At 39.6% G+C, this 27700-nt stretch overlaps 1 protein-coding gene across 1 annotated transcript; it reads right to left on the reverse strand.

The window, feature by feature from the left end:
* Positions 1-212: 212 nt before the first annotated feature.
* On the reverse strand, positions 213-27460 carry COPB2 (COPI coat complex subunit beta 2). Its single transcript, XM_046655345.1, has 22 exons — positions 27328-27460; positions 23522-23659; positions 19689-19775; positions 19362-19488; positions 18165-18313; positions 16162-16308; positions 15214-15313; positions 14419-14561; positions 13963-14162; positions 12490-12600; positions 10661-10749; positions 10469-10575; positions 9255-9398; positions 8516-8646; positions 8058-8265; positions 4253-4363; positions 3080-3294; positions 1594-1686; positions 1324-1504; positions 1060-1128; positions 833-904; positions 213-578 (listed from the first exon to the last, which is right to left on the reverse strand). Exons 1-22 carry the CDS (start codon positions 27328-27330, stop codon positions 483-485), a joined length of 2721 nt encoding a protein of 906 aa, XP_046511301.1. The 5' UTR covers positions 27331-27460; the 3' UTR covers positions 213-482.
* Between the last annotated feature and the right edge of the window lie 240 nt (positions 27461-27700).

Genomic DNA, 27700 nt, shown 5'->3' on the forward strand with positions numbered 1-27700 from the left:
AATGCGGTGAGATCAAGAAAACCAGGTTAGAGAATTCTAGCATGGATATTCTGTTATAAGAAAAAATGTGATAATGATATTTGAAAATATCATTTAGTTATGCAAAGAAAAGAAGATGGAGGCTGATCCTAGGTGAGGTGGAGCTTTAGCTCAGCCTTCTAAAACTAGAAGCCTATGTTCATTATTCAGAAAGAAACTCTGAAGTATCTTCATTAGTTCAGAAAATTTTATGAGATATGGTCTAGTGACAATATGAAAAAAGATCAAAGCCCACCTCTGTTTTAGTTAACAAGGAAACAGTGATTTAGATGCTGTGCATACACTCCTCCTAAGAGGAGGGGGCGCGTTATGCTCCTAGCTGGCCACAGTGTTCACATATAAAAACCTAAGGAGTTTCTCAGAGTCCAAAGCACTGTCAGGGTGACGATCAATACCTGGGCCCAATAATGAGCTGTTTAACGGGTAAATGGGAACCATTATGTTCAGTCATCCAGAATATCTTCATCTAGGTTGATATCTGTTGTGTCAATATCTTCTAAGTCCAAATTATCCAAATCTACTTCCAGTTCAAGTAAACTCTGCAAAGAAAAGGAAGGAGGTGAGTTATGTAGTACTGTGTTAAAGACAAGTTCTCTCTGATTGGTGATCCAAAGAGAACCAAAACAGCAGTCACTCAAAAAAGGGCATCTCCCCATTCATTTCAAAGCCCTGCTCTGAAACTGATTACATCACTTAAAATGCAGAGGCTGCACCTTCTGCAGACACCTCATGCAATGCAGAGGAAGGCATGAGGCTGGGGTCCCAGTGGGAAGTTTGGGTATGATGTCTGTACCTTTTCTTCTTTTTTGGCTGTGTGGGAGGCCACGATAACTGGAGTAGGAGAAGCGGGTTTTCCATCAAGTTCCTGAAAACCCAAATGGAGATACATGTGAAAACAAAGGAACTTGTTCAGTAATTTGAAGTTTTCCCCAAGGGAAGGCTGATCAGATTTAGGAAGTGGGAGATGATACTTAAAATGAACAAATCTCAACCAGATTATCACAGTAGTATTCTACTGACCTGCTGAGCTGCAGATCTTGAGGGCTGAAAGCCTTTTGCCTCTTCCATAACATTTCTTTCTTCATTTGGCTAGCAGAGAACAAAGCAATGATGAAATAAAATATTCTAAAGTCAGAACTCATCTATGAACTTGTCCTAAATCCCCCATTAGCTCTTAATCCAACAACAATGTATGTACTGCAGTTCAAAACCTTAAGTTGTGAATGCAAATCCACCCTGTAGTCACAGGGTGACCAAATGAGGCCTGGCATCCTGGCCACTCACTGTGACAAGTGGGTATTGTTTGGCTGGCCACAGATCAGCATGTGTTTCCTTCACCCATTCTTCCACAACGAACGCTTCTTTCAATCCAGGAAAAAGGTTTTCATATTCTGTTGGATCAGCAAGGGATTCTGCTGCTTTCTGATTGACTTTTGAGAGACTTTCTCTCCAGAGTTTCACCACCCTATTACAGATATCAGGGAACAAAAGGAAGACTGAGTAAGTGTGCTGTTTTTATCTGAAACATTTCTTCCTAAAATGAAAAGTCTGTACCTTGAAACCTGACTGGGTAAGTAAGTCCGGGCCAGGAAGGCAGCTTCTGGCAGTCGTCCGGTTCTAATCAAGAGCTCCAGGCAAGCATCAAGCCTAAAGATTAAACAGGAGAGGCACTATTACCAAGCATAAAGGCTATAATGCTGGCACTTAACACATTAAAGAAATGTGGATTTAGCGCTGCAAAGTCAGCATTCCCTCCCCAACTCCCACACAGACGCTTCATTCTGTCCCTGAGCCATTAACTTGTCACCACTAGTGTGTTACATAATCAGGGGACTCCAGGACTATGATGGATAAGACAGCTTTTGTGACCATTTTCAATCTCCTTGTTTCAACAACTCCTAAGAAGAATCTACAGGGGCTTTTCAAGACAAGTTAAAGCAGCTTAGATGAGCCCATCTTAAAGGCTTCAGAAGATACAGGAGCAGAAACTCAGTTTCTCAAGTGGGAATACTGAGGGCAGTGTCTCCAACATGGGCTGTGCTGGACAATCCAGTGGTGCCCAGTAGGAAAATATCCAAGTGTCTATTTTTTCTTTTCTTAATTTCAATTGTTTTTCTGTGTAAGTTTGATAAAGTGGATCATGTGTTTTAGAATTCAGAATTTTTTGGATTTTAGAAAGGTAATAATACAGTACATACACTAAACATTAACATCCTCAGCATCAAATCAAAGTCAAACACTAATATTCTACAATAATACATGAATACTAAATATGATAAAAACATTCCAAGGGGCGTAAAAGCAGCTAACAATAGATAAATCAGAGTTCAGGTCAGGTTTTGCCATCAAAAAGTTATAAAAAACTACTTTCTGAATACTTTTGGATCTTTGAATTATGGATAAGGAATTGTGAACCTATTCTTACAGGTATATGAATTTATAAGTACATATACTGCAGTGCATTTCAAAGTTTTTATAATAAAGTGTGGGGTTTAAAAAGTTGGTATTGAGGCCAGCCTGGTGGCATAGTGGTTAAGTTCATGCACTCTGCTTCGGTGGCCTGGGGTTCACGGGTTCAGATCCCAGGTGCAGACCTACACACTGCTCTATCAAGCCATGCTGAGGCAGCATCCCACACACAAAAAATAGAGGAAGATTGGCACAGATGTTAGCTCAGCAAGAATCTTCCTCAAGCAAAAAGAAGAGGACTGGCAACACATCTTATCAGGGCCAATCTTCCTCACCAAAAAAAAAAAGTATTAGAGCAAGGTTAATGAATATTTTTGTGTTTTATTTTATAATTTTGCTCAAACATTTAGACCAAATGTGCTAAGAGCATCCCTTGCTGAAGGTGAGTGCCACCACAGCAGTGCTGTCTGCCTCTGACTGCCCCCATGAGCAGCCACTCAGTCCGGCATCAGCTCCGTCTCCAGGGTTCGTTCTTCACATTCCTCTCGAGAAACCACCCTCCAAGTCAGTGCACAAATAAGCATTTTTATGTTACAATGCCCCTTCTTTCAGACCTTGGATTAATACTTACTTGCCCTGTAAAAAGTAGCTCATGAATGCCACGTTATTCTTGCCATCTCTCTCGGCCCCCTCTGCTAGCTTGTTCACCATGGTAGCATTTCCAGAGGCAGTGGCCAAAAGCAAGAGACCACCGTAATCCTGTGCGTGATGCAGGCACTCTTGGGCTAGGCCAAACTGACATTTACTAATAGCAAGTTCAGCAAGTTGTTTCCACTTCTGTTCTGACTGTAAGAAAGAGTTTCCAAGTTAAGATACCTTTGAAGATAAACGTGAATTTCCAACATCAACATTATTCTGTTAACCTGAGCATTACTGTGCTGACAGTATTTTATATATATACACTGAGCTGTGCTTGTTAAGTTGGTTCTAAGAATGGAATGACAAAATGTATAATGAGAAAATGGAAATTCTCACATATAGAAAATTAATTCAAACACAAATCAATTTTAATGATGCACGAATAATCATCAATCCCATTATATTTCTATTTTGTAATTATACAGTGAAACTAAAACTAACTGAACTTTTAAGATAATTAGATTGCAATTATTTTAATGAGTGATTTAATATTTTTTCAGAGTAGAAAACTGTTTCTTATGTCGTTAAATAATTAACAATAATATCTGTCATTTGTAGCTTCTCATAAATCAAATAAAAAGCTGCACATTTGGTGGTGATCTTAACATATCTAGAATTTATTTAGCACATGTGAAATGAGCTTACCAGCAAATGCTAGACTTAAACCACAATGGGAGCCCTCAATGTACAAAGATCATAAAAATGTCAGCAACTGTCTTAAAAGCTAAGAATCCTTCTTTAAAACCATCTTTCTCACTAGTTTGGCAAATGACTACTACGTCTGCACTCTTTTAGAGTTCCCAGACGACTTTATCTGCTATCTTATATCTTTCCTTCTCTTCTAAAACAGATCTCATAAGAAATGAAAACACTTTTTCTTAAACAAATTAGAATGCTCAGAATATCTCCAATATAATCCATTTAATTTATGCAAAGATTAACATAATGCATTTTTTAAAAAGATCAAAGAGAAGCAATAACCTCACCAAAATGAGTCACTAATACGCATTTCAGAAAACTTTAACAACACAACTTATACTAAACACACACGGAAGTACTTACTGACCCTTCCATCAGTTATGAAAAACCATGCATTAGCACATACCTCTGCTTCCACTGCTAACTGGTATGCAATTTTTAGTTCGCCAAGCTGAAGAGCAAGTTCAAAGCGATGCTCAGGATCTGTGGATACTGTAAGAGCTTGCTGCTTGAAGCCCTAAACAGATAAAATATTTATGTATGTATATAAAATGTGTAGTCTGTGTATATATATATATATATATATATGTAGTGCACACACACACACAGGGCAAATCATCCATTTCCCTCTCAAACTACAAATACCCTGCTGACAAAGAAACCCCACAACTTAGACGAAAGTAACAGATAACAAAATACTCTTTAATGAGACAGAGAAAAGTTAGAGTCATTAAATTAACTGATGAGCACAAACCTGGCAGACAAAATTCAGTCACAAAATGCCTAATGTTTTCTAGGCAGTGGCAGTGGAAGCTGACTAATGCTAGATAAAGTCAAGTAAAACAACAAGTAAAATTAGAAATGTAAAAGTAAACAGAAACATCAAAAGGAAAAGGATTTTGGCAAGTTGACTGAACAAGCCATTTCAAAGAAAGGCAAGGTGGTGTAGGCCTAGCTGTTTGTAATCTACTCACTAAGCTGGGCCCTAGAGACCACCTAGTCCAGGCCCTCAAAAAAAGGAAGTCAAATGTGAAACTTGCCCATTTTCTATACCCTGTAGGTCACGTAGTAAACATTCTGCTTTCGGGTCCTGACACTGATCGGGTGTCATCAACTGTGCCTTTACTGGTCGTCTCACGTCCAGCTTATTCACTAGCAGGTGCTCCAGAGGGCAGGAAGTCTGGAATTGCCTTCCCATGCTCCACTCAGTCATCAGAAGCAGGCTTTTAAACCAGCTACTGTAATTACTAAGTTAGCTTCTCCCCCAGGACAAACAGTACTGATGGGGTGTGCCTTATGGGCAAGTCCTGCAGCTGGAGGGATGTGCTGTGTCAGACAAAAAGCTCAGACTTCAGCAGACTGAGGGAGAATGCTCAGTTGTGGGGTGGTCAGGAGGAAGAAGCTGGGCAGCTCTGACTTCAGTCCGGCTGGATCTTCAGGTTGGCCGTATTGTTGTGTTAAAATGTTGTAACTTCCCAGACCATACAAACTGCCCCTCCCCCCATGCATCCAGGAGTACAGTGTAAACACGGCATTCTGAGTAATCTGCCTTACTCCTTTTCCTCCCTAGCACTGATGTGGACAATATACAATCAAGAGTTGAGGATGGAGGATCTGTGGAACTAGTGAGACACAGGAAAGGGCAAAGCAGATGACATCAGGTGGACTAAAGATACTTTTGTCTCCCGCCAAACTCCCAGTGAAATGACACTAAAGGGATTCTTTTTTTTAAGGCATAAACTCCCAGGGACACACAGAAAGGCAGAGGAGATACTAGTAACAAAATTTTGGAAGCCAGGAAGCTGGTGGAGTATAAATGTTCAGTTAAAACACTAGAGAAAACAAACCCTAAATCAGGAGTGAGGACAGCCTGGAAACAACCTGATTCCCATATGCGAATCCCCAAGGGCGCTCGTGAAGGGTGCTGCTGGAACAAACAACGCGAGCGGCCTGCAAGTCTGGATAAGCAGCCGTGAGATTCCCAGGTCCCCCCACCTGCCCCCTCCCCACCGCCTCTCGATACCCACAGAAGACAGGAGGTTTCTTCTTTGGCAGGGGAAGCTAGAGGGTCTCCAGTCAGGGACACCCTGCACACCTGGCAGGAGTACTGAGTATCAAAAGGAAAACTGGAGATTTCGAGAAGGGACACTGAGACCTACTAAATACTGAGACCCCAAGCCATTTCTACTCAGCCTCCAGAAAGATGGTGCCGGGGGAGCTTCTCTGTAAACTCTAACCGGCCCCAGGGTACAATCCTAAAAGGTCAGTGAGGGCTATACGGCAGCTAGAACAGTGCCTGGTACGCTGCTGAGTGCTCATTAATCCACCAGATGAATACACTGACACTGAGGCTCCCCAATCAAATGGCCCAGCCTCATCACACCTTGTGAAGTCCATACCCAACAAGCCCACACACAAACTCAGACCTTCTGATCTACTGCTTAGATCTCCACCCTTAAATGAGGGCCCAAGGATCATCAGATATCTGAGGAAAATCTCTAAAAGGAAAGACAGATCAAAATGAACGACTAACAGCAACTTGAAGGAAGCATACCAGGTACGGGGAAAAAAAAACTTCAAAACAACAAAAAACCTATCATCCACATCCTCAGGGCAATAGGAGAAACTTTCATCCACAAGCAAGAATAAGATTTAAAAAGGCCACGAATAACAAAATGAGAAAACTAGTGCAGGAGGTCTAACATTTGACTAACAGTTCCACAAAGAGAATACAGAAAACAAAGGAAGGAAATCATCAGAGAAATGATTCAAGAAAATCTCTCGGAAATGAAGACATGATTTTTCATTTAAAAGAGCTCATCTAATACCCAGAAGAACGAATGATAATTGACCTGTCAAGTCCCACCATCATGGTAACATTTAAAGAACAACAGGGACAAGATCCAAAAAGCTTCTAGAGAGGAAAAAGTAAATCAGGTACCAAGAATCAGGAATATAAATAGCTTTAGACTTCAACAATGACTAGAAGCTAGGAGGCAATAAAAAAAATGCATTCAAAATTCTGACAGAAAATTACCTCCAACCTAGAATTCTATATCCTGTTAAGTGGTCAAATGTGTTTGAGAGTAAAACAATGGCACTTTCAGATAATCAAGGTCACAGAAAAATTTACTTCCCATTAATAACTGTTTCTCGGAAAACTACTGAAGTACATGCTCCAGCAAAATGAGGGAGTAAACCAGGAAAGAAGATAGGGGATAAAGGAAACAATGGATCCAACTCAAGGGAAAGGCAAAGGGAAGCCCCAACATGACGGTGAAGGGATATCCATGAGGAGAGCAAAAACACCAGTTTAGCCTGAAGCAGACTAATCATACTGAAAGATTTCAAGGAAATCTGGAGAACCAGCAGAATCTAGGGAGAACTAACCATTATGTACACAGAAAAATAAGCAAAGGAAAAAAAAGGAGACAATTATTAATTCTAGGGAAAGCAACAATTGCAGGAAGGGAAAGCTATACTATACCACACAGCTCAGCGGTGAACAGTGTTTACACAGTCATTATAATATAAACACTGAATACCGACCCAATCAAAATTATGATATGACTACCCGGAGGGTAAGGGAAGGAAAGTGGCATGTATGTGGTAGGAGCAGAAGGGTGACAGAAAAATCCTCATCTTCTATAGAGTGGGAAGTCATCAGAAATGTCTAAAGCTATGCCTAGAGATGTGAAATAAATACGGAGAGAGTCAACTAAAAGAATTAAAAGTGATTAATTAAAAGTAGAGAGAGGGAAAGGAGTGCTGGTTTTTTCTTAAGCCTTGCAGAACTTTATACTTTGTGTACATATAACTGACTAAAACACATTCCACTACAAAAAAGGCGTATCACTAATGGTAAATGTTATGTCATGTCTACCACAATTAAAAAAAAAAAAAAAAGGAAAAAGCCAGCTAGGATAGAGAGAAAAATGCAGCATGGAGATGAAAATATCGATAAATGGAAAGGAAGTCTACAGAAAGAGAAGACTGGTGATCACCTCCAACATTTAACAGGAGTACTAAGGGCAATGAGAAAGGACAAGGAAGACCATGACAAGTGACTTAAATTTACAGGAGAAATTCCACTGCCATAGGAAAATCAGCGGCAATTGAGAAATACATTTTTTCAAACCCATACTACCATTCTTTTAAATTGCTGGTTTTAAAAAACACATAACAAGAAAACAAATGAAAAATCATCTTACCTGCTTTTCCAAAAAGTGTGCAACTCTGGTCCTCTGTTCCTTCGGAATAGTAGGAAGCACCTTATCGGCCATGCTAAAGTCCCTTCGCATGACAGCCGTCTGGTACTCCAGCACGGAGACCAGCAGGGAGTAGCTCACGATGTTCAGTTCTTTATCCCCCAGATACAGCCTGTTGTCCTTAGGGATGTAGCCCAGGAGGTACATGGTCCTGTAACAGAAACAGCAACTAATTTAGAAGGAAGCCCAAATCAGTAAACACACAGACCCACACCCTGCCTCTTGCTCAAAATCTTTCCACTTAATTGATGCAATTTTGGTTAACAGTAGCCAACCTACTAAAACTGTAACTCTGAAAAATCAGGCCTCTCATTGCTACAAGCCTGCAACAGGTTTTGCTTAAAAAGCATAATTTTAAATTTAGGATGCTTAAGACAAAAAGCAAAACAATAGTCAGCTACCTGTCCAAGTGGGCAATCGTGACTATTTCTCCTCCAACATAATAATTCAATCTGTTCACAGAACTTGTGTAAATGAAGCAATCGCCTACCCACAGCCCTGTTTTCACAATTTCCTGAATCTCACCAAGAACCTGCAGAAAGGAAATAAAGTCTATTACATCCTTATCCAGCATTCAAAATCCTGTGAGTAACAGAAAACAATCTAACTGGGGTAAAATCCTCCTTCCAGAAAGAAAATGGCCTTGGAATTTCTATCTTCTTTCTTCATTTAACAACAGACTCTGGATGAGTATTTGTAATGTAAGATCTCACTGCTGCATCAAAGCTGTGATCTAGAAAAGCGTTCATCTAAACTCCTAACACACATGAAACGGGTAAGAAGTATTGCATAAAATCTTCCAGGATATCTCCATAATAGATGACTTATCTTCACCATCGGAGAGCTCACTTAAAATACTCTGGCTAAACTGTCTTAAGACCAAAACACCTTCTAATTTCCTTACTGAAAGATATCAAAGTTAGTCTCAAGATTTCTTAAAACCAAAGCACAAATTTCTTTTAAACATATATGCTTTCACACCCTGATCTTTGAGACAAGATTATAATTTTCACACTTCACCAGAACTCCTTAAATACTTGATTTCAAATCTAACATAATAAAATGTTAAAATCAGTGAAGTTCTGTTATAAGACTATAAATCATTTAACAGCAAAGCTAAAGTTGCACTGATACAATCACCTCAAAGGCGTCTTCAATGCCGTCTTCAGTAACTCCCTCATGTGTTTCCTGGGCAGCCAAGACTTTGTCTGACAGATACTTAAGGATAAAAAATGACTCCTCGGTGGCAATACAGACCAGCTCTCCAGAGTCAGACCAGAAAATCTGCAACACGACAAACAAAAACACAAATGACTTTGGATTTCTGAGTGGATAGAAGAAACTGTGTACACTTTGTTTCTTACAAGATTTATCATCTTACATTAAGATAGTAAGTACGTACTTAGTTTTATGCAGTGTCTATGTATGTGTGTGTATGTATCTGGGAGGGTGGACGGGGCAGTGTTGTTCTATTTAGTCTAGAAATGGAAAGACCAAAGGGAGACAGGAGGAGAGCTGTCAGTAAACACGGATGGGCTGTAATTTAGCAGAGCAGGAGCTTATTCCCTATTACTCTAGAATAGTATTTCTCATCCTTTTTTTTTTCATTATTACACCCCCCAGGAAGCTTTTCAGGCATTTTTTTCCTAAGCACCTCCTCTACAAAATTTTAGTACCACAGATACTATACATATGTTTATGCATATACACACAAATGTGGCATATATATCCATAACACGGATATCCATATGAATAACTATGCTTTACAAATAAAGAGAACCTGTTGTTTTCACCACTCAGGAGCCAGTTTGTGCCCTGCTGAGGGCGCTTGGCTGCGCTGAGCATGCACGCTCCACCAGACAGACGCAGGACTCCAGGGAGGTGGGTTTGTCTCCAAAGATAAGTTCCTGACAATTAAGGCTGTCAAAGCAGCAAGTAGTGGTAAAGGTAGACAATTCTGTCACTGGAGACAGGTACCTGAAGTTTACACAGCCGTTCTTAGTAAAGTATAAAAAGGCTTTCTGAATTGTGTGGGAGCCCCTCAGGCCTTTCCAAGTCAAGAGCTCCCTGACTTCTCTTCAAAGCATGCTTTTGTTAACTCTGTCAAAAGCCATTTGAAATATGAATGGCGCCTGGCATTTGTATAACTTTTTATACTTTTCAAAATACCCAATGTCAACTGCCTCATTCAAATACCACAACTCTGATTTTCTGAGCAATCCTGAAGTAAATGGCACCGTGTCCAACACAAAGGAACAGGGACAGCAGAGTACATGGACATTTCTCAGTCTCAGGGACCCAGAGCTGCTCACAAAGATGCACATTTCAAAAGTAACAATGGAGGGAAAACTCACATGTTTGGGCTGAATTTCAATTCTGCGTATGAGTTCGGTGTTGTCCCAGTCATAGAAAGCTAAGCCATTTACAGATCGGACCCCCAATAAGAAGCCTCCATAGATACCTAAAAACAAAGAAAAATTTTTGTTTAGATGTTTTTGAATCATTGGAAAGCTTCCAAAAATGTATCATAGATAAATAACACTCACTTTCAGCTCCAAAATCTGGTTTAAATGATTTTTTTTCCTTAAAGTTCTTAAATATCTTTACAACACTGTTACTCTCTCTTATTGCATATCTGGGAGAAAAAAGGGAAGCAAACATAGCATATTATATACTAAACCATAATTCCACCAAATGTTAGAAATATCTGCAGATATACTTGAATAACAAACTTTGGGTTTCACAGTATTACACAAATTACCAGGCCTCACGAACTATTAGAAACTGAAAAAGACCCAAATTATCCATTTATCGGTGAGGGATTAAACCAGTCATGGTATCATGCAATGGAATACTACTTTGCAAAAAAGGGAACCAATTATTGATCCATACAACACGGATGAATCTCAAAAACATTATGCTGAGCAAAAGAAGCCAGACACAGAGCATATTCTGTACAACTCCGTTTATATGAAACTCTAAAGAAGATAAATCTTATCTACCTGGTGACAAAAAAGCAGATTAGTGTTTGGGGCCACGGAGCAGGGGTGGGGAACTGACTGTTACGGGAAACAAGGGGATTTTGTGGGATGACAGAAATGTTCCGTATCTTGATTGTGCTGGTGGTTACGGATTATACACATTTGTCCAAATTCATAGAAATTTACATTTAAAATAGCGCCTTTTATTTTGTATAAAGTATACCACAATAAAATAAAGAAAATTTAAAAATAAAGAAAAACTTTTATAAGTGGCTCACTAGTCAGCCATGTTTGGCAACTACTTAAAAAGTTGCGTACATTCAGGCCTCTGCCTTGAAAAGAGGGGCTATGGCTGTTGCAGGATATTCAGCAGCATCTGAGGACGTGATCTGATGAGTATTTTGCTCAAAACAGGAAAGATGCTGATCAGGGTCTTGGCTGGATAAGGCTGAAAGAGGGAACTATCAAAACAGAGGGAGAGGTAAGCTGAGAGAGGGAAGGCAATCAGGAACTGTAATTTTACTTAAGACAATAACAAAGTACCTTTTAGCACAGGGAACTGCACATATGAGTATATTTAGGAAACTTATGAAAAGAGTCAAACAATTTCTTACCTCTCAGTAAATCTTACTGTCAAAAAATTCTAAAAACATGCATCTTATTACACAATGCCGAGGCTCAAGTTACCCACTGTTCAGGGAGGGGGCAATACTAAATATGGGGAAAACAAAACTAAGAAAACTGAAGACGTAATTCACTTGTGTGGTCTGAAAAAACCACAGCCCTAATGTTTATTACCTGCACCAAGAAGGAATCAAAAAAGGAGCCACTTGGTGTCTATCTAGTATAACAATTCAGAGTTAAATGATTTTTCCCATTTTCAATGAGAAGAACATTTTGAATTCAGACAGAATTAATTTTGTTAAGAATTGCAGGGGGGAAGGGGTAACATCACAGAAAATGAGTTTTAAAAAAGATTCAATGAAGTTCTCATCAAGATGACATCAAACTACAGCGTCTCTCCCAACTAGCTCAGAAAGGGGCAGCAGCATCTCAGAACGCCAGGGCACAGGGAGGGCCTACTTTGTCTTGAGCCCACAGGCACCAGGCCCTGCACAGGCTCCATCAAGAAAATGGATGCTAGGCCCCCAGTTTAACAGGATAATTAGATCAGTGTGAAGGAGCCAGCTCAACACGAAGACAGAAAGGGCACAGGCAGCTCACTGCACAGCTGCCTCTGACTCTGATCTTCCAACAGGCATTCCTGGTGAGAACTGCTCTTCAACACAGAGAAGCACAGTCTACACTGAGCCTCGGGAGCCTCGTTAATCCAGCCACGCACAGTACAGCCCCTGCAATCAGGGCCAGCCGGGTATCACATGGCCAAAACTTACTCTGAAGAATCATGGGCCCATGCAAACTCCTGCGCAGACCCAAAGCTCTTGTTTCTCAATGCCATTGCTGTGTAGATGATATACTCGCCATCACCACACACCACAACAAACCTAGAAATCACAGAAGCCAGGGAGGGAAGAACAGAGGACCAATGACATGTAGAAGTTAAGAAACAACGATTCATCCTTAGGGTAAAACATTTCCAATGACAAATGTTATTTCAGTTGACTGTTACAACTGAATCTAATATCTTTTAAAGTAATACATTTCTTTGAATTCGGAGCGAGACACAAATATTCCACCCAACAATTCCAAAAGCAAATTACGAAGATGGGGTTATTGCTGCAAGTGTTATTGCAATGGCCTCCTCATATAAACAAAGACTACTTGGGAGAGGAAGGTGAGGGGGCTGGAGATGCACAGGAGGATCCCAATAACTCAACTAGTATTGGTTGAGCACTTTGCTTATTCCATTTACACCATAAGACGCCACTACCTTGTTGCAAGATTATCTTCATTTTAAAGCTGATCATTCAAATGACTAAAAATACCTTACTCCAGTTTTTAATGACTGTTAAATTTATCAAAATAAATAGAATATTTTAACATTCAAATAAAGAGTAAAAATAGAATGCTGCACAAATAAAATTTTCTCAATAAACATAAAACAACTCTCTTCAAAGGTACAATTTATAACACTGTAGTGGCTGCTATTAGATTGTTAAAGGTAAAATGTAAAACAGCAAAAAAGTTTTATGACGTTAAGGGAAAAAATATATAATATATTCTTACTCTTCATAAGAAAATTATATTACAAATAATTATGGATACCATTTACTGAATGAGGCGGCATACTTGGTTTATATACTTTGTCTTTTTCAATACGCAGGATGGCATTACAAAATGCCAAGATCTGTAAAATAATTTTTAAAGCTCCACAGGTTTAAACTCATTGTGCTCAAAACTCCTCTCTCACAAGATATTTGGTGCTTTCTAAATCTTAGGGGAGAAGCAGAACTGATGGTTCAAATTAGAGCTAAGAAGCAGAATTACTACCAAGCCCAAAACTTTTTCAAAAGACACATACCACAGAATTGGCTTTTCTTCTTAAGAGCAAATGAATTAGCAAGTATTTAGAGGGCACCCACTAAGACTCAGGATAAGACATGATCCTTGCCCTCAAAGGAGCACAAGGACACAAACCCAACACATCTGAAATAAAGGTAAATACAGAAATATCTAACTGTTCAAAACTGTCTGGTGGGACAAGGCTAGGAAGGCAATGCTTCACCTTGCACGCCGACTTGATCAACTCGTCTGGCTGCGTGCAGCTGTGCTGAGAAGGATTGTGAGGCCAGGGCAAAAGCTCATGAGGAACGCTCCCCGTAGGGCAGGGTGACACATGCTATGGATATGCAGACCCTGCTCTAACATACTCAGAAGCTCAGAGAAAGATTCTGGCGATGGCTTACCGCCCATTGGGATTGTGCTGAATAGTCTGAGGGTATATTTCACAACTGCCCATATCCTTTACGGCCAGTGGCAACCTTTCTCCATCTTTAATTTCAGCATCTCCCATTGCTTTTAGGTTGGCCTGCTGGACTTCTGAATGTTTGGCCCAAATTATCTTTCCATTGGCGTCCATGGACATGGCAGGTTCTTCCCGACCAAGCTAGAAGAATGACAAATGGCTCTCAGCAATGAACAGGAACACAAATAAAACCACAACAAAATAAACACTTTCTATGTTCATTTAACAGAGACTCCTTTCCTTCACTTTAAACTCCCAGTGCTTAATCTCTGGTGCTTAATGAAGGAAGTGCCACCAGTTTAATAGAACTGGTGACGTGGAAGATGACTGCACTACAATACAAGAAAAGCTGCGTCCCTCCATCCATGTCCTCAGAGAGAGGACAAGCAGAGATTACCTTAACAATGATGCTCCCTTCGTCATAGCCCAAAGCGACATTGTTGGACCCTCTCAGACTGGCCACACACCACACCCTCTCCATTCCATAATTCAATGTGCTCTCGAGGCGATAGGTACTTGAATGCCAAATACGCACAGTTCCTAAAAAGAACAATGTGAGTACTCCCGTTGATCTGAACATCCAACAATGAACTGTGTCAGGTGAACTAGCCACATGGAAATCTCTATATTCAAACAGAAAACACCTCCTGGAAGCTTAATTTTTTGATCTATAGTCTGTAAGTGATTTTATGCAGCAACATAAATAAATTAATAATAGAAAATCTATAAGAAACTAAAGCTAAGAAATGTGATTTTAAGTGTGAAATAATGACGGGATTTCCTGGGTATGATGCCTGCTATGTGCCAGAGGTTTTATACCTGTGATTTCTTCTCATCCTTTCACTACAATCCTATGAGGTGGATATGTCTGCTCCCATTTCATAATTTGCCCAAACCACACATCCATGAAGTAGCAAAGCCTGAATCTGACTCCAGGTTTTTAGACTCCAAAGCACAGGCTTTTTCAATTTTTCTCTAGGACTTCTGGGTATCCTCTTATTTAAGTAATAGAATCAAAACACATTAGAATCATGATGATGATGTCCCTTTACTCTTTGACAGTTCAAATATTCTAATCTAATAAAAACATCAAAATCTTTGGAAACCTCCAATTACAATGCACGGCACTACCTGGCTTAAATATCCACTTAGTAACTATAAGCAGAGGAATAAGCATGCATTTCTGACTTACCGTCTTCTGAACCTGTGATGATGATTGGCAACTCAGGATGGAAACTGGCACAAGACACATTTTGGGCATGTCCCTCCAGTGTCTGTACGCATGTTTTATTCTGTAATCAAGACACAGAAAATGTTTTTACCATTGAAAAACAAGTAACTCATCCTTTATTTTCCCAGAGCACAGATACATTATGATAGTGGTTATGACACTCTAAATAGAATTTAATACAGAAATTTCTGAAATAGAATTATCTTGTGTGCATATTTTCCCTAATTATTTGATAGCAAAAGTAAATGCAACTGTCACATTTAAAGAAGAAAAAAATGCATCCTGCCCCCCAAGAAAAGATCTGGTTTTCAACTGAATATTTCCCCCCCAAATTCCTAGGATAATGTCTTTAATAATTTTATTCTGTATTTAAATACACATTTGAATAACTTTCTAAGTAAAATTGGTTTTCTAGGCCTCATTTTATTAACTGCTTGTGGAAATTTTGATGTGGGAAACAAAAAACCAGAAACTTAACAAAACCTTAGAAATCAAAAGCATTGTAACAAGACTTCACAAGTAGGTTTACAACGGTCTATATGGCAAAATGGTTGTACCGTGGCGATGTTCTGACAATATTCATTGCTTCGCTAGGTTTCAAATATAAATGGAAGTCTGCCAATGAGGATACTAGAGGATGTAAGAATTCATTTGAACTAAAGTGTTAAAATTTCTAATTTTTACTATTAAGTGAAAAATAAATATGATGGCATTTTATTTTTAAAATTGTGACAGGCATTTATTTTCATTTTTCTGGAGCATTCTGGGACCACAGTTTAGGTGAGAATACTGAGGCCTTAGGCTGTTATTCTACGAACAGAGTTCCATAACCCAAGTTTTAACTGTCCTGTAAGAAACAGTGAGAAGCATGCCTAACATCTGTCAAGTAAGGCTAAGAAAAAACTGTACCTGATAGTCCCATATTTTAACAAGACGGTCATCTGCACCCGAAATGAGGTATGGTTTGTCACCACCACTGTAGTAATCAATGCAATTCACGCCTTTCTCATGTCCCTCCAGAGTGAAGTTTGGTGAGGAGGAGCCCAGCTGCCACACCTTCAGGGAGCAACAGCACTGCAGTCAATACGCAGCCTCGCATTTCGGAAGGCGGTGCCACCACTTCCGACAGTACATAAAACGCCAGAGCCCAGGAGATAGAAACTAAAGAACGTTCATTGTGTTCACTCATTTATTTTTGCTCTTTCTCACTTTACTTGAATTTCCAGGGGGCAGAATCACTGTGACATTCTCTGAAAATGCCAATTTCTAGACTTTCTCTCTAGAGATTATGACTCAGTGGATCTACAGTGAAACTCTGGAATACAGATTTTTAACAGATACCCCAGAAGATTCACAAGCTACACTTTGAGAAACACTCCTTTAAGGGTAGGAAATGATTTTATGAAGGATTTAATATAAAGCTAATGAAAGTGGATTTAATAAGATGTATTAAAAGGAGAAAAGTACTGCTTAATTAAAAAATTAAAAATAGGAAAAGTAGTCAAACATACCACAGTACTGGTATTGAACTTTATCTTTACAAGTATTTATTGAGTGCCTACCACATCAGAGGCCCTGTGGGGAGTATAAAGATGTGTAAACAAATGTTTACCACTTACTGTATACGACAAACTTTACTAGAGCCAAAGATAAAACAATTCTTGTTCTCAAGGTATACCTAATTTAGTGAAGAAAGTTGAAAACTAATTTCAAAGTTTGCAACCTATGTCAAAGGCAAGGACAATCCAATAAAAGGGAAAAAAAAGTAAGGTCAAAACCCTAAGATATTCAGACATATAACATTTAATAATAACTGTCAGACATAACTTTTAATATTTTATATTAAAGGAAAACTAATATAAGGTAAACATACACATGTAAGCAAAAGTTAATGCAGTATATAATTTTAAATCTATGCACAGAGATACTTGAAATATTGTAAATGGAAAAAGGAGTAGGACGGCACTCACGCAACATGTATAAGCATCTAGTACAAGCAAGGCACTGTGCCGCCTGCTACTGAGTGTCTGTTGGGGTGGGGATGGGGAGACACAGTTCTTGCCCCAAACATTTCGGGGAATACAGATTTCCAGGGACACATTAATTATTATTCACCGAGAAGCCACAATAGAGGCAAAAGCAGTGAAAGGAATGGGATGAGCTGAGCAGCTCTGTCTAGAGGTGAAATGGATGTCTAAAGAGAGCTTCTGAGAGTAAATAATTGTGCTAAGCCTTGAAAGATGAGTAGTTCTCCAGAGGAAAATAAATCAAAAAGGGAGAATGAAGAGTACTGAAGGCAGAGGGAACAGGTGAAAAGGGAAGGTTCTGTGAACATTCATGGCACCTCTAGAGAAAGGTGAGTAGAGTAGGGTGATAGGCGATGTCTCATAATATATTAGCTGAAGCTGCTCTTGGAAACTCTCGTATTCCACACCAAGGCATTTGGCCTTTATCCTTAGATTAGGAACTGAGAAGATGGGATCCTATGTTAGAAAGGTAACTGGCAGCAGTATGGAGAAATGGAGTAAGAAAAAGAAAATGGAGGCAGATGAAATTTAAATATAAAATTGATTAATAATCAGCAGAGAGGTCAACAACGAATACACTAAAAGGGGAGGAAACAGTAATCTGGAGAAGATAGTGGCATTTTTCTTATTCTGGGTTTGGAGAGGTTTAAAAGTCTTACAATTTATTGTTCCCACGTGGGAAAACACTCCCTCATTAAAAGCACCGAGTTGCCACAATATTTTCTAAACGGAATATGCCCTTCTAGATCAACATGAGAAGTCCTATTTTGAGTTTTTGAGAGAAACGTCTAAGATAGGAATAACTTTCTGGGCAGCCAGTAGTAAAATACCTAAACCAACTACATTCCACCAACAATCACAGCTGACACACAGCGGACAGCCTACCTTGATGGTCCTGTCCAAAGATGCGCTGGCAAACTGATTGTTATCTTTGGGGTTGATCACAATCTGCATAACATAATGGGTGTGTCCCTCAAACACTTGGGAACAAGACCATTTTTTATCCCAGTCCCAGAGCTTAATAAGCATGTCATCTAGGCCAAAAGAAAGGCTCAAGTTAGTTGCAATTTCTATTTATTTCATTCAGAACTAAGGCACAGAGTCTTTGTGCCTTTTAAGGCAGCAAATCTAACACAAATCACACATTCCATGACTTACAGAAATAGAATCAGAACTTCACAGATTTTTCAAAATCTTTATTTATTCTAAGAATAAACTTAACTCTCTACAGAAGAGTAGAGATAAACTAGAGAAATTACTAACAGCAAATATAAAAATTTCATGAAAAAATTTAAGAAAGACTCAGTGGGCTTTACAGAAGGACAAAAGAGGAACGTGAGTTTGATTAGAGTCTAAGTATGACCGAAAATGATGGCAATGACTATTTAGGGAATAAGCATGTTTCAAAAAAGGGGCTGGCCCCGTGGCCAAGTGGTTAAGTTCGCGAGCTCCGCTGCAGGCGGCCCAGTGTTTCGTTGGTTCGAATCCTGGGCGCGGACATGGCACTGCTCATCAAACCACGCTGAGGCAGCGTCCCACATGCCACAACTAGAAGGACCCACAACGAAGAATATACAACTATGTACCAGGGGGCTTTGGGGAGAAAAAGGAAAAAAATAAAATCTTTAAAAAAAAAAAAAATTTCAAAAAGCTATTACCAATTCAGTGCAATCCGTTTTAAGTGCCCTCCAAAAGACCACTGTTTTATACATAATACCAAGGAGCAAACTAGTCTCAATATAAAGATAAAACTGAGTAGGGTATATGGCAATCTGCCAAAACCTCACTCATCAGCATGTAAATTAGCTTTCTGTTCGGCAGATGTTTAAGCATCTAGACCTTCAGGTCGGTCTTTCTCGACAGGAACTGGAGCAATTGCTACACAAAATCCTAAGCAGAGCTGATATTTCATTAAAATACAAAAGCAAGCAGCATTGATAGCACATTAATGGATTTAAAGAGTTTAAAGGCTGCTTGGTATTAGAACTCTACTCGTAACAGCAATAAAAGAATTGCATGTCTCACTGAATGAAAATGAATTACTCAAAGAGACATCCATGATCAAAAGGGGTCATCTCTTACCACTGCTAGTTAGAATGAAAGGCTGGGTTGGATGAACAGCAATACAGCGAATGTAGTCTGAGTGCGCTTCAAACATATGAACTCTCTCCAGAGTATTGTAATTGAACACTCTAATCTGCATGTCATCCTAGAAATGGAAATTTAAAAACCATCATTACTGTTATGAAGTAAGTTACACAAAAAAGTATACAATAGGCTCAAGGTATAAAGTCCATGGTCCAAATACTGTACTAATTAACAAAACAAATCAAGAATCAAAATTTTGCAGCTCATTTACATAATCATTGACCGATTCAGAAAATGGAATTAGAAATTCATATTACTTACCGCTCCTGTCACAACCCAATTCTTCCTTGCAACAAACTTGGCGGCTCGAACAGGAAGATCACACACTTCAAACGTTTTCACCAGTGTCTTTCAAATTTAACAAAAATATACACTTTGAGTTATAAGAGAATAACTCAAAAATCTATTGGTATATTTAAAACATCCAATTATTTAAATCACTTCTAATTTAAAAATATCCTCAGGCTAAAATACGAAAGCCCAACAATCAAATAAAAAAAAATAGACCAATCAACTTTTCTTTAACAGATTCAAAATTTAAAAACTTATAAAAGATAAAAGAAAGCAAATGTCCACAAGATGGACTTCCAAACCCTCTGTGTTCCAGCCCTTCCCTACTTCTCTAGCCTCACTTTGGTTACTCCCAGCCTTACCTTTGCTCCTGTCCGCCCTGCCTGAAAACCCACCCCCAGAACCATACACTCCCCTTTCACAATGCAGCACCTTTGTGATTACATGTTTAATGGCAATCTTTCCTGCTAAGCTCCCTGAGGACAGGAATCTTGTTCACCACTGTATTCCCAGAGCCTAGAACAGTGGCTGGCAAACAACCAGAGTGTAACAAGTATTTGTTGAATAAATTAGCTCTTAGGTTCTTCTTTTTAAAATTAAACCCGTAAACTCATAAACTAATAAATAAGATACAATTCTTTTGTACACTTTAGCAATACGCTTCCATACATACACTATTCATCTCTTTTTTAGTGAAGTATGAGACACAGTGATTAAGATGTGCCTTCAAGCTGCTCGGAATGAAATAACACACAGGATAAAGGCAGAAAACTAGGAGACCCTCTGAGAAAGAGCAGGGATGAACACATCTCTGTCCTTCCATTTTGATGCCTTGTTCTTTAAAATTCTGAAAATAAAACCACTCTTCAATCTCTCTTTTTGTACCAGAGAGTAATGAAAACAGCACAGTCTTACTGACTGATTAACCATGTGCACTAAATAAAAGAAGAGACTGGTTCATAAAAACTGTTGAGCCTACTCTGGCTTCCCAAGCCAGACTTCAAGGATTCTTCAGACAAAGGCTGAATAAGTGGGGACATCAGCTCCAACCTGTACAATCACTACTAGTTGACTATGATATAGACACTGAGAGCCAACAGAACGTGCAATCTATAAGACGACAGACAAATCCACGAAAGCCCACAAGGAGCCAACAAATCCAGGGATCTGCTGAGCAGTAAAAACGAAGCAGCTGCAGAACAAACAGTCATAGCTCAAGTCCATGTTAAGTGCTATGGCTGATACAAAAACAAATGACAAGAGAGAGGGTCTCCGCACTCTAGAAGCTAAACAATCTAAACAGGAGGAAACGCTACACACTCAACAGACAGACACCCAGTGTAAATTAGGAAAATAATGACTAACGCCTGTGTATGGTAACTTATAGGTCTCATACACAATTTTATATGATTTAATCCTTTTGACAATCCTGTAATGTAGGCAAGGCAACAATAGCATCTTCATTTTAGATAAGTAAACTGAGACTCAACATGATTAAAAGGCTTGCTTACATCATTTAATTAGCAAGATGGCTTCAAATTCTAACACACTGATTTTGTGTGCGTGTGTGTGAAGACAACTAGTCCTGAGCTAACATCTGTTGCCAATCTTCTTCTACTCTGTATGTGGGATACTACCACAGATGGCTTGATGAGCAGTGTGTAGGTCTGCGCCTGGGATCCGAACCCACTTGGGCCACCAAAGCGGAGCACATGACCTTATCCACTATGCCACCAGGTCAGCACCCTAACATACTGATTCTTCAACCACTGCACCTACCACCTCAAAGAATACATAGTATCTCCTTATTTGAAATTCAAGTACATTTGAATTTACTTCCAAAAACCTTTTTGGCTCTTTCAAGAATTTTGCTCTCAATATACATGAGCAGCAAGTAACTCTTATTGGTGATAAGCAGAGGAAAAAAAGCAGGATAACCTAAAACAGATCAACCATTCAACGACTTACTGAATATCTACTATGAGCCTAACTGCCAGGTATGTGCTTGGAGCAACAGTGGGAAATAAGACTATGGTAATCCCTGTCCTCACAGAACCTCCATTCTTGAAGGAAAGAAAGAAATGAAACAAGAAATTACCAATGAGATGAATTATGAAAGGGGAAGCAGATGGCCCTGCAGGAGGGCCCAGGAGGGTACAGAAGGTGAAGTGGATGACCCAGATAAAGCAGAGTTATGTCACGGTAAAGCCTGGAGAAAGACAAGGGAAGTACACCTGGGCTTTAGAACATACAACAGTGAAATGACAGAGCTGAGAGCAAGCTAAATGGAGTTGAGAGAGGGGATCCGCAGGAAGAATTAGGAAGGGTGGTGGGGTGGGAGAGGCACCAACATTATCTGTTAAGCATAAAATCAGAAAAGTTTTAGATATTTGGATGGAGAAGTAGACCAAAAAAAACAAAAGTAGTTAGCATGCATGTTATCTGCATCAAGGCAAAAGGAATTCATAAGATAAAGATCTGAAATTGCAGAGGACAGAAAGCCTGAAACACTGATATAGTGATAAATGGAATGTTTATCATTCATTAGTCCAACAAATAATTACTGAGCACTTACTACGTGTCAGGTAATGTTATGGACACTGGGATACAGTGGAGAACAAAGTGTTGATGTATATACAATGTCATTGGTGGGGTCTTGGTTTCCTGCGCTGTCATTACTGTTTCATTATCGTGAGATAAGACTGTAAGAGCATTTTAGGTTTACTCCTGACCTTGGGTCCCTGAGCCTATTTCTGCCATCTTAAATTCCTCAAATGTGAATTTTACCTGGATTTTAAGAACTTACCTTTGGATGTTGAGGATAATTACCTTACAAGTAGATACATGACTGTACGGGATAGTGCTTACTATATGTTCTGCACTTTGAAAGAAAAAGACTAAGGATGGTCAAGGAAGATTGGAAAATATGAAATAAGCTAATTTGAAGGATACATTATTTACTCAGATGAAAGAGAACAAAACAAACATTTAAGGCAGATAATCTTTTTTTTTAAAGATTAGCACCTGAGCTAACATCTGCTGCCAATCTCCTTTTCTGTCCTTCTTCTTCTTCTCCACAAAGCCCTCCCCCCGCCCCGCCTCCTCCCCCCTCCCCCCCCCCCCCCCCCCCCCCCCCCCCCCCGACATAGTTGTATATTCTAGTTGTGAGTGCCTCTGGTTGTGCTATGTGGGAACGACGCCTCAGCACGGCCTGATGAGTGGTGCCATGTCCGTACCCAGGATCCAAACTGGGGAAACCCTGGGCCGCCGAAGCAGAGTGTGAACTTAACCACTCGGCCATGGGGCCGGCCCCCTAAGGCAGATAATCTTAAAATGCATATTTTCATATGTGTAATCAAAACTACAAATATTTCTCTGATGTAATCTATGATTTGTATGGTTGATTGAAAGTTATCTGCATATCATTACATGGAGCACTTGGGAAAAAATAAAATTAAAAATCCTATTCTTAAGACTGTTAGACTACTCACTGAATGGAAAATTAAGTACTACTAAACATGTTATCTAGAGCAAGTGATCTTATATTGATGCCAGTTTCCTTAATTTCAAAGAAGAGCTAATATTGCCCACATCAGAATTTAATATTTAAATATTGTATATAACAAGTCCAGAACAGTTTCTCCCACAAGCTATACCCCTATAAATGTTAGTTCCTCCTTACTGAAAATACTTTGTACCAATTTGAGGAAGCAGTCTGCAGATAGCTACTGGACTCTGTTACGATATTCTCTCTCTTTGATTATAAACACAGTATTTCTAATAAAGTCCTCAAAAATTTCTACCTGTGTTTCATGATTCCAAACGCATACACTGCCATTGTAAAGACTCGCCAACATCCATGGCTCAGTAGGATGCAAATCCACACTCTTAACTCGATCAGATCGAGCAGTGAGCTTTCTCTTGATATCAAGTCGCAGTGGCTAAGGAGAAACGACATAAAAAAAAAAAATTAAAGTGCTATGCCAAATAAAATGTTTGGGATCTTAACTAAAAACAGTGCATTAACAGGCCAAGGAATCAACTGAGTTTTTACTTTGCTAAAATGTAGACACAATTTCAAATCTAAAGCACCTATTCTTTGCTCATATATACAAAAAATAAGAATATTTAAAATTTTTAAATTTATAGCAGCAATTGTCAAACTTTTTGATCTCAGGACCCGTTTACACTCTTAAAAAATTTTGAGGACCCTAACAAGCTTTTGTTTATGTAGGTAATATCTACTGATATTTATATTAAAAATTAAAACTGAGGCAACTTTAAAATATTTATGTACTAATTCATTTTCAAATAAAAACCCATTATATGTTAACTTAAATAACATATTTTTATGAAAAATAACTATATTTTCAAAATAAATTTAGTGAGAAGAATGGCAACGTTTGACATTTTTGCAAAACTCTTTAAATTCTGACAATAAAAGACAGCTGGTTTCTCATATCTGCTTTGGCCTTCAAGATGTTGTGATATTTGTTTTGGTTGATGTATATGAAAAAAAAACCTGGCCTCACAAAGATATGTAGTTTGAAAGAGAGGAATATTTTAATACTTTTTCCAAATAATTGTAGATATTCTTCTTTGATAGCACACCACAACTTGACAAGTGGTAGTTTCTTAAAGGTTAGTTGCAATGCGAAATCTGAAACCACATAAATGAACTTTTTATACATTGTTACATTAAAATTCACTGGTCTATTCTGTATTTTGAAGGGATAGGTCACTCTCGCTTCAGTCTGTAACATCATGCATTCGTCACTTGGAAAACATTGGTTCTCTGAGTTAAGCAGATCTCCCAAATGTTGATGACACATTTCATTATACAGTATAAAAAAATCACGTTCATTAATACCACCATCTACGCTAACTGATAAGTCTTTAAGTATTAGAAATCTGCCAAGTTCAGTGAGAGACAAAAGTTTTCTAAAATTCTAGTTTTCACTTGAAAGCTCTAATTTTATTATTGGCAACAAATACTGTCAGGGACCTTTCAGTTTTTAGAAAATGTCTGCCAAATAATAAAGTCTGAACAACCACAGTTTTTCAGTCATTTCAAGTAAAGCTTGCAACTTAACAGTATGCAACAGAAGTGCTTAATGTATAGCAGCCATTTCATCACACAGAACATTTAAAAGATGTGTACTCGAGTGTCCAGACGTAATAAAACTATAATTCTTACTGCTTCATCAATGACATTCTTAAGTGAAACTGGCTTTAAGAAAAAAATTGTGTGACAATGAAAAATACACTATCAGTACAATTTGGTGACACCGTGTCAGCAGTTTTACCTTCCATTACTTTCACACTGTCAGTACCGTGCCAGCAGTTTTACCTTCCATTACTTTCACACTGTCAGTGCAAATACCAACACAGTGAAAAACGCCAATAGTGTCTTACTATTAGGAAAGTAGTTTTAATTTGTGGACCTCCTCAAAGACTATGGGGGACTCCTAGGAAATTACGGAGCACACTTTGAGAAACCTGCTCTACAGAACATCTAGTAAATAAATATAAAATATCTACTAAATCATGACTGTGTATATTTTACCATACAAAAATATTTTAAATGATTGATTACTGAGTAAAAGTGATGCTCCAGGAAGGTGGGCCAGGGAACTGAGCAGCCCCAGTGCATATACATATCCCCAGTGCACAAATCCCAGTTTAAAAAGCACAGCCAAGAGTTCTTGCTATATTTCTCCCAATATTTAAATGACTACTTTGAATGAGACAGTGTCCTAGGTACTCTGGAACACAAGGATGAGCAAGACACTCATACTGTACCCTCAACTCTAAATGTCTCCCTCCACCTTCCAAAAGCCAGATGCATTTAGGACTCAGCTTAAATGCTACTGCCACCAGTATGATCTTTCTGATTACTCTAGCCAGAAGTATCCTTTCCTATGGGATCCTCCAGGATTTAGTTTTAACCTTTAACATCTGTGTACACACCTCGTTTTGCTTTCCAGAGCAGATGCTCCATAAGGGCAGGGTCATTGTTTATTCGCGTCTTTATCTCCACAGCACCGTATACACTTGGGCATGGGGGTTGAAGGACAGACAGTACAATCCAGGTCTAAAGACACACGTGGGATTCAAATTTCAGTTCCACCATTCATGAGTGGGCAAGTTTCCTTAACTTCTCTCAGGTTTGATGTATGTAAACGAGGGGTCATACTATTAGCTACCTCTTAGTGTTACGAGAATTAAATTCAGCATTAATCAGTTAGAACAGGGCCTGATCTATTGAAACCACTCCGTAAACATTAGTTATAACTCACTCTCCCACCTCTTGTGAGAATTAGGAGGCAAATGTGTAGCAAAGTGCATGGCACATAGTAAACATTCTATGGTAAATGAGTGAATAAATGCACATTTTGTATCTCACAGAAAAGATTAAAATGTGTTAAAGAACGAAGGAAGTATTTCATAATAAAAATACACTCTCAAATGTAAAGATTGCAAAAGAAAACAAAATTAGGCAGATCCAAGGGCCTTTTCCAAAAACATACATCACGGAAAGTACAGCAGACCCCAGACAGAGCAGGTCAGAGGTAAGGTAACCAGATATAATTAAGACTTGAGGTCTTGTTCTTAACCTGGAGACCCAAGGAAGGTTGGGTTGGGGTGGGGGAGGGACGGTCTGTGAGTGAACCCATGGAAATTTTATGCACCACTGTGTGTTTCTCTATGCATTTTCCTGGGAGTATCCATAACGTTCACTAATTTCCCCAAGGAATCAACCTTTATTGTAGTTCCAACTCTGCTGCAATTAGCCTTGTACAAACCTAATTTTAAGTTGTAAAAAAAAAAGGCAGGAAAATGTTTAAACATAAAATACTTTCTTACATTTTTTCGGAAAAGATATTCTCACACTATCGTGGTTTTTTCTTCTTATAATGCTCTTGTGCAAAAGTATTTTAGGGCATTTTTGAGGGTGTCGGTAATGGTAAAAGTGCTGTCATGACTGCCTTTCTTACCAGCCACTATATTTGCAAATGCAGAAAAGCACGCACACCAGTTTTATAAACAACTTCCCAACCCTTCCTTTCCCCCTAGAAACTCAGGCTGGGATGCCAAAGCACACGAAATTCCACTTTTGACTCCATATACGCTTTACTTTTTTTTTTCTTTTTTTTTGGCTTCTCTGCTTAAGTTTGTCGTTTGTGGTCAGCACACGCTATACCAGGAACAAGCCCAACATGAGTGCAAGATCAGCTGTCACCATTTTAAGGGTAGAACGAGGAAATTCTGCCAAAGCCTTCCAGGAGTTCCACGTCTTCGGCCTCTCGTATTTCCCTACCCCGCAGACCCGCTGCAGGCCGCAGGAGCTCTGGCAGAGGCCGTATGCACCGGAGGAATCAGGGACCCCTCAACTCCAGGTACAGCCCCCTAAACCACCCGGGACCGCTGGGGCCCACCGGTCCCTCCCTCACAGATCTCGCTCGCACCCGCCTAGGACCCCAAAGGCCCGAGGCGGCGGCCGCAATGGGAGCCCGGGCCGCTGCTCACCGTGGCCCCCAGCCCGGGAGCCCCAAGAATAGGCCTTAGCCAATAGGGCCCCGCTCCCTCCCGCACGTTCTGGACCTACCATGGCTCCGTCGGTCCGAGGCCGGACGCCCTCACTTGCTAAGCGCGACGCAGCTCCAGAGAAACCCACCACCCGCTGACCGGCGACTGACTGACGTGGAACTTCCGGGAGACGATTCTCGCGATAGTGTAGGCCAGGGCCCGGGCGCCTGCGCAAACCCGGCGCTGGGCTTACGTTTCCCAAGCCCCTCCCCAGTTCCCTAGGCAACGCGGCCTGCCAAACTGCCCAGAGCCAACTTGGCGCTGCTGGGGGAGGCGGGGTGTGGCCTCCACCTCGGAAGACCGTGGCCTGGGGCTGCTGAGCAGTGCCGAAAGCCAGAAAACCGAGAGAGAAAAAGATGAGGAAAACAAAACGCTCAATTCCTGGCAGACGC

This window comes from Equus quagga, chromosome 1 (genome assembly GCF_021613505.1).
Source record: "Equus quagga isolate Etosha38 chromosome 1, UCLA_HA_Equagga_1.0, whole genome shotgun sequence".
NCBI classification, from domain to species: domain Eukaryota; kingdom Metazoa; phylum Chordata; class Mammalia; order Perissodactyla; family Equidae; genus Equus; species Equus quagga.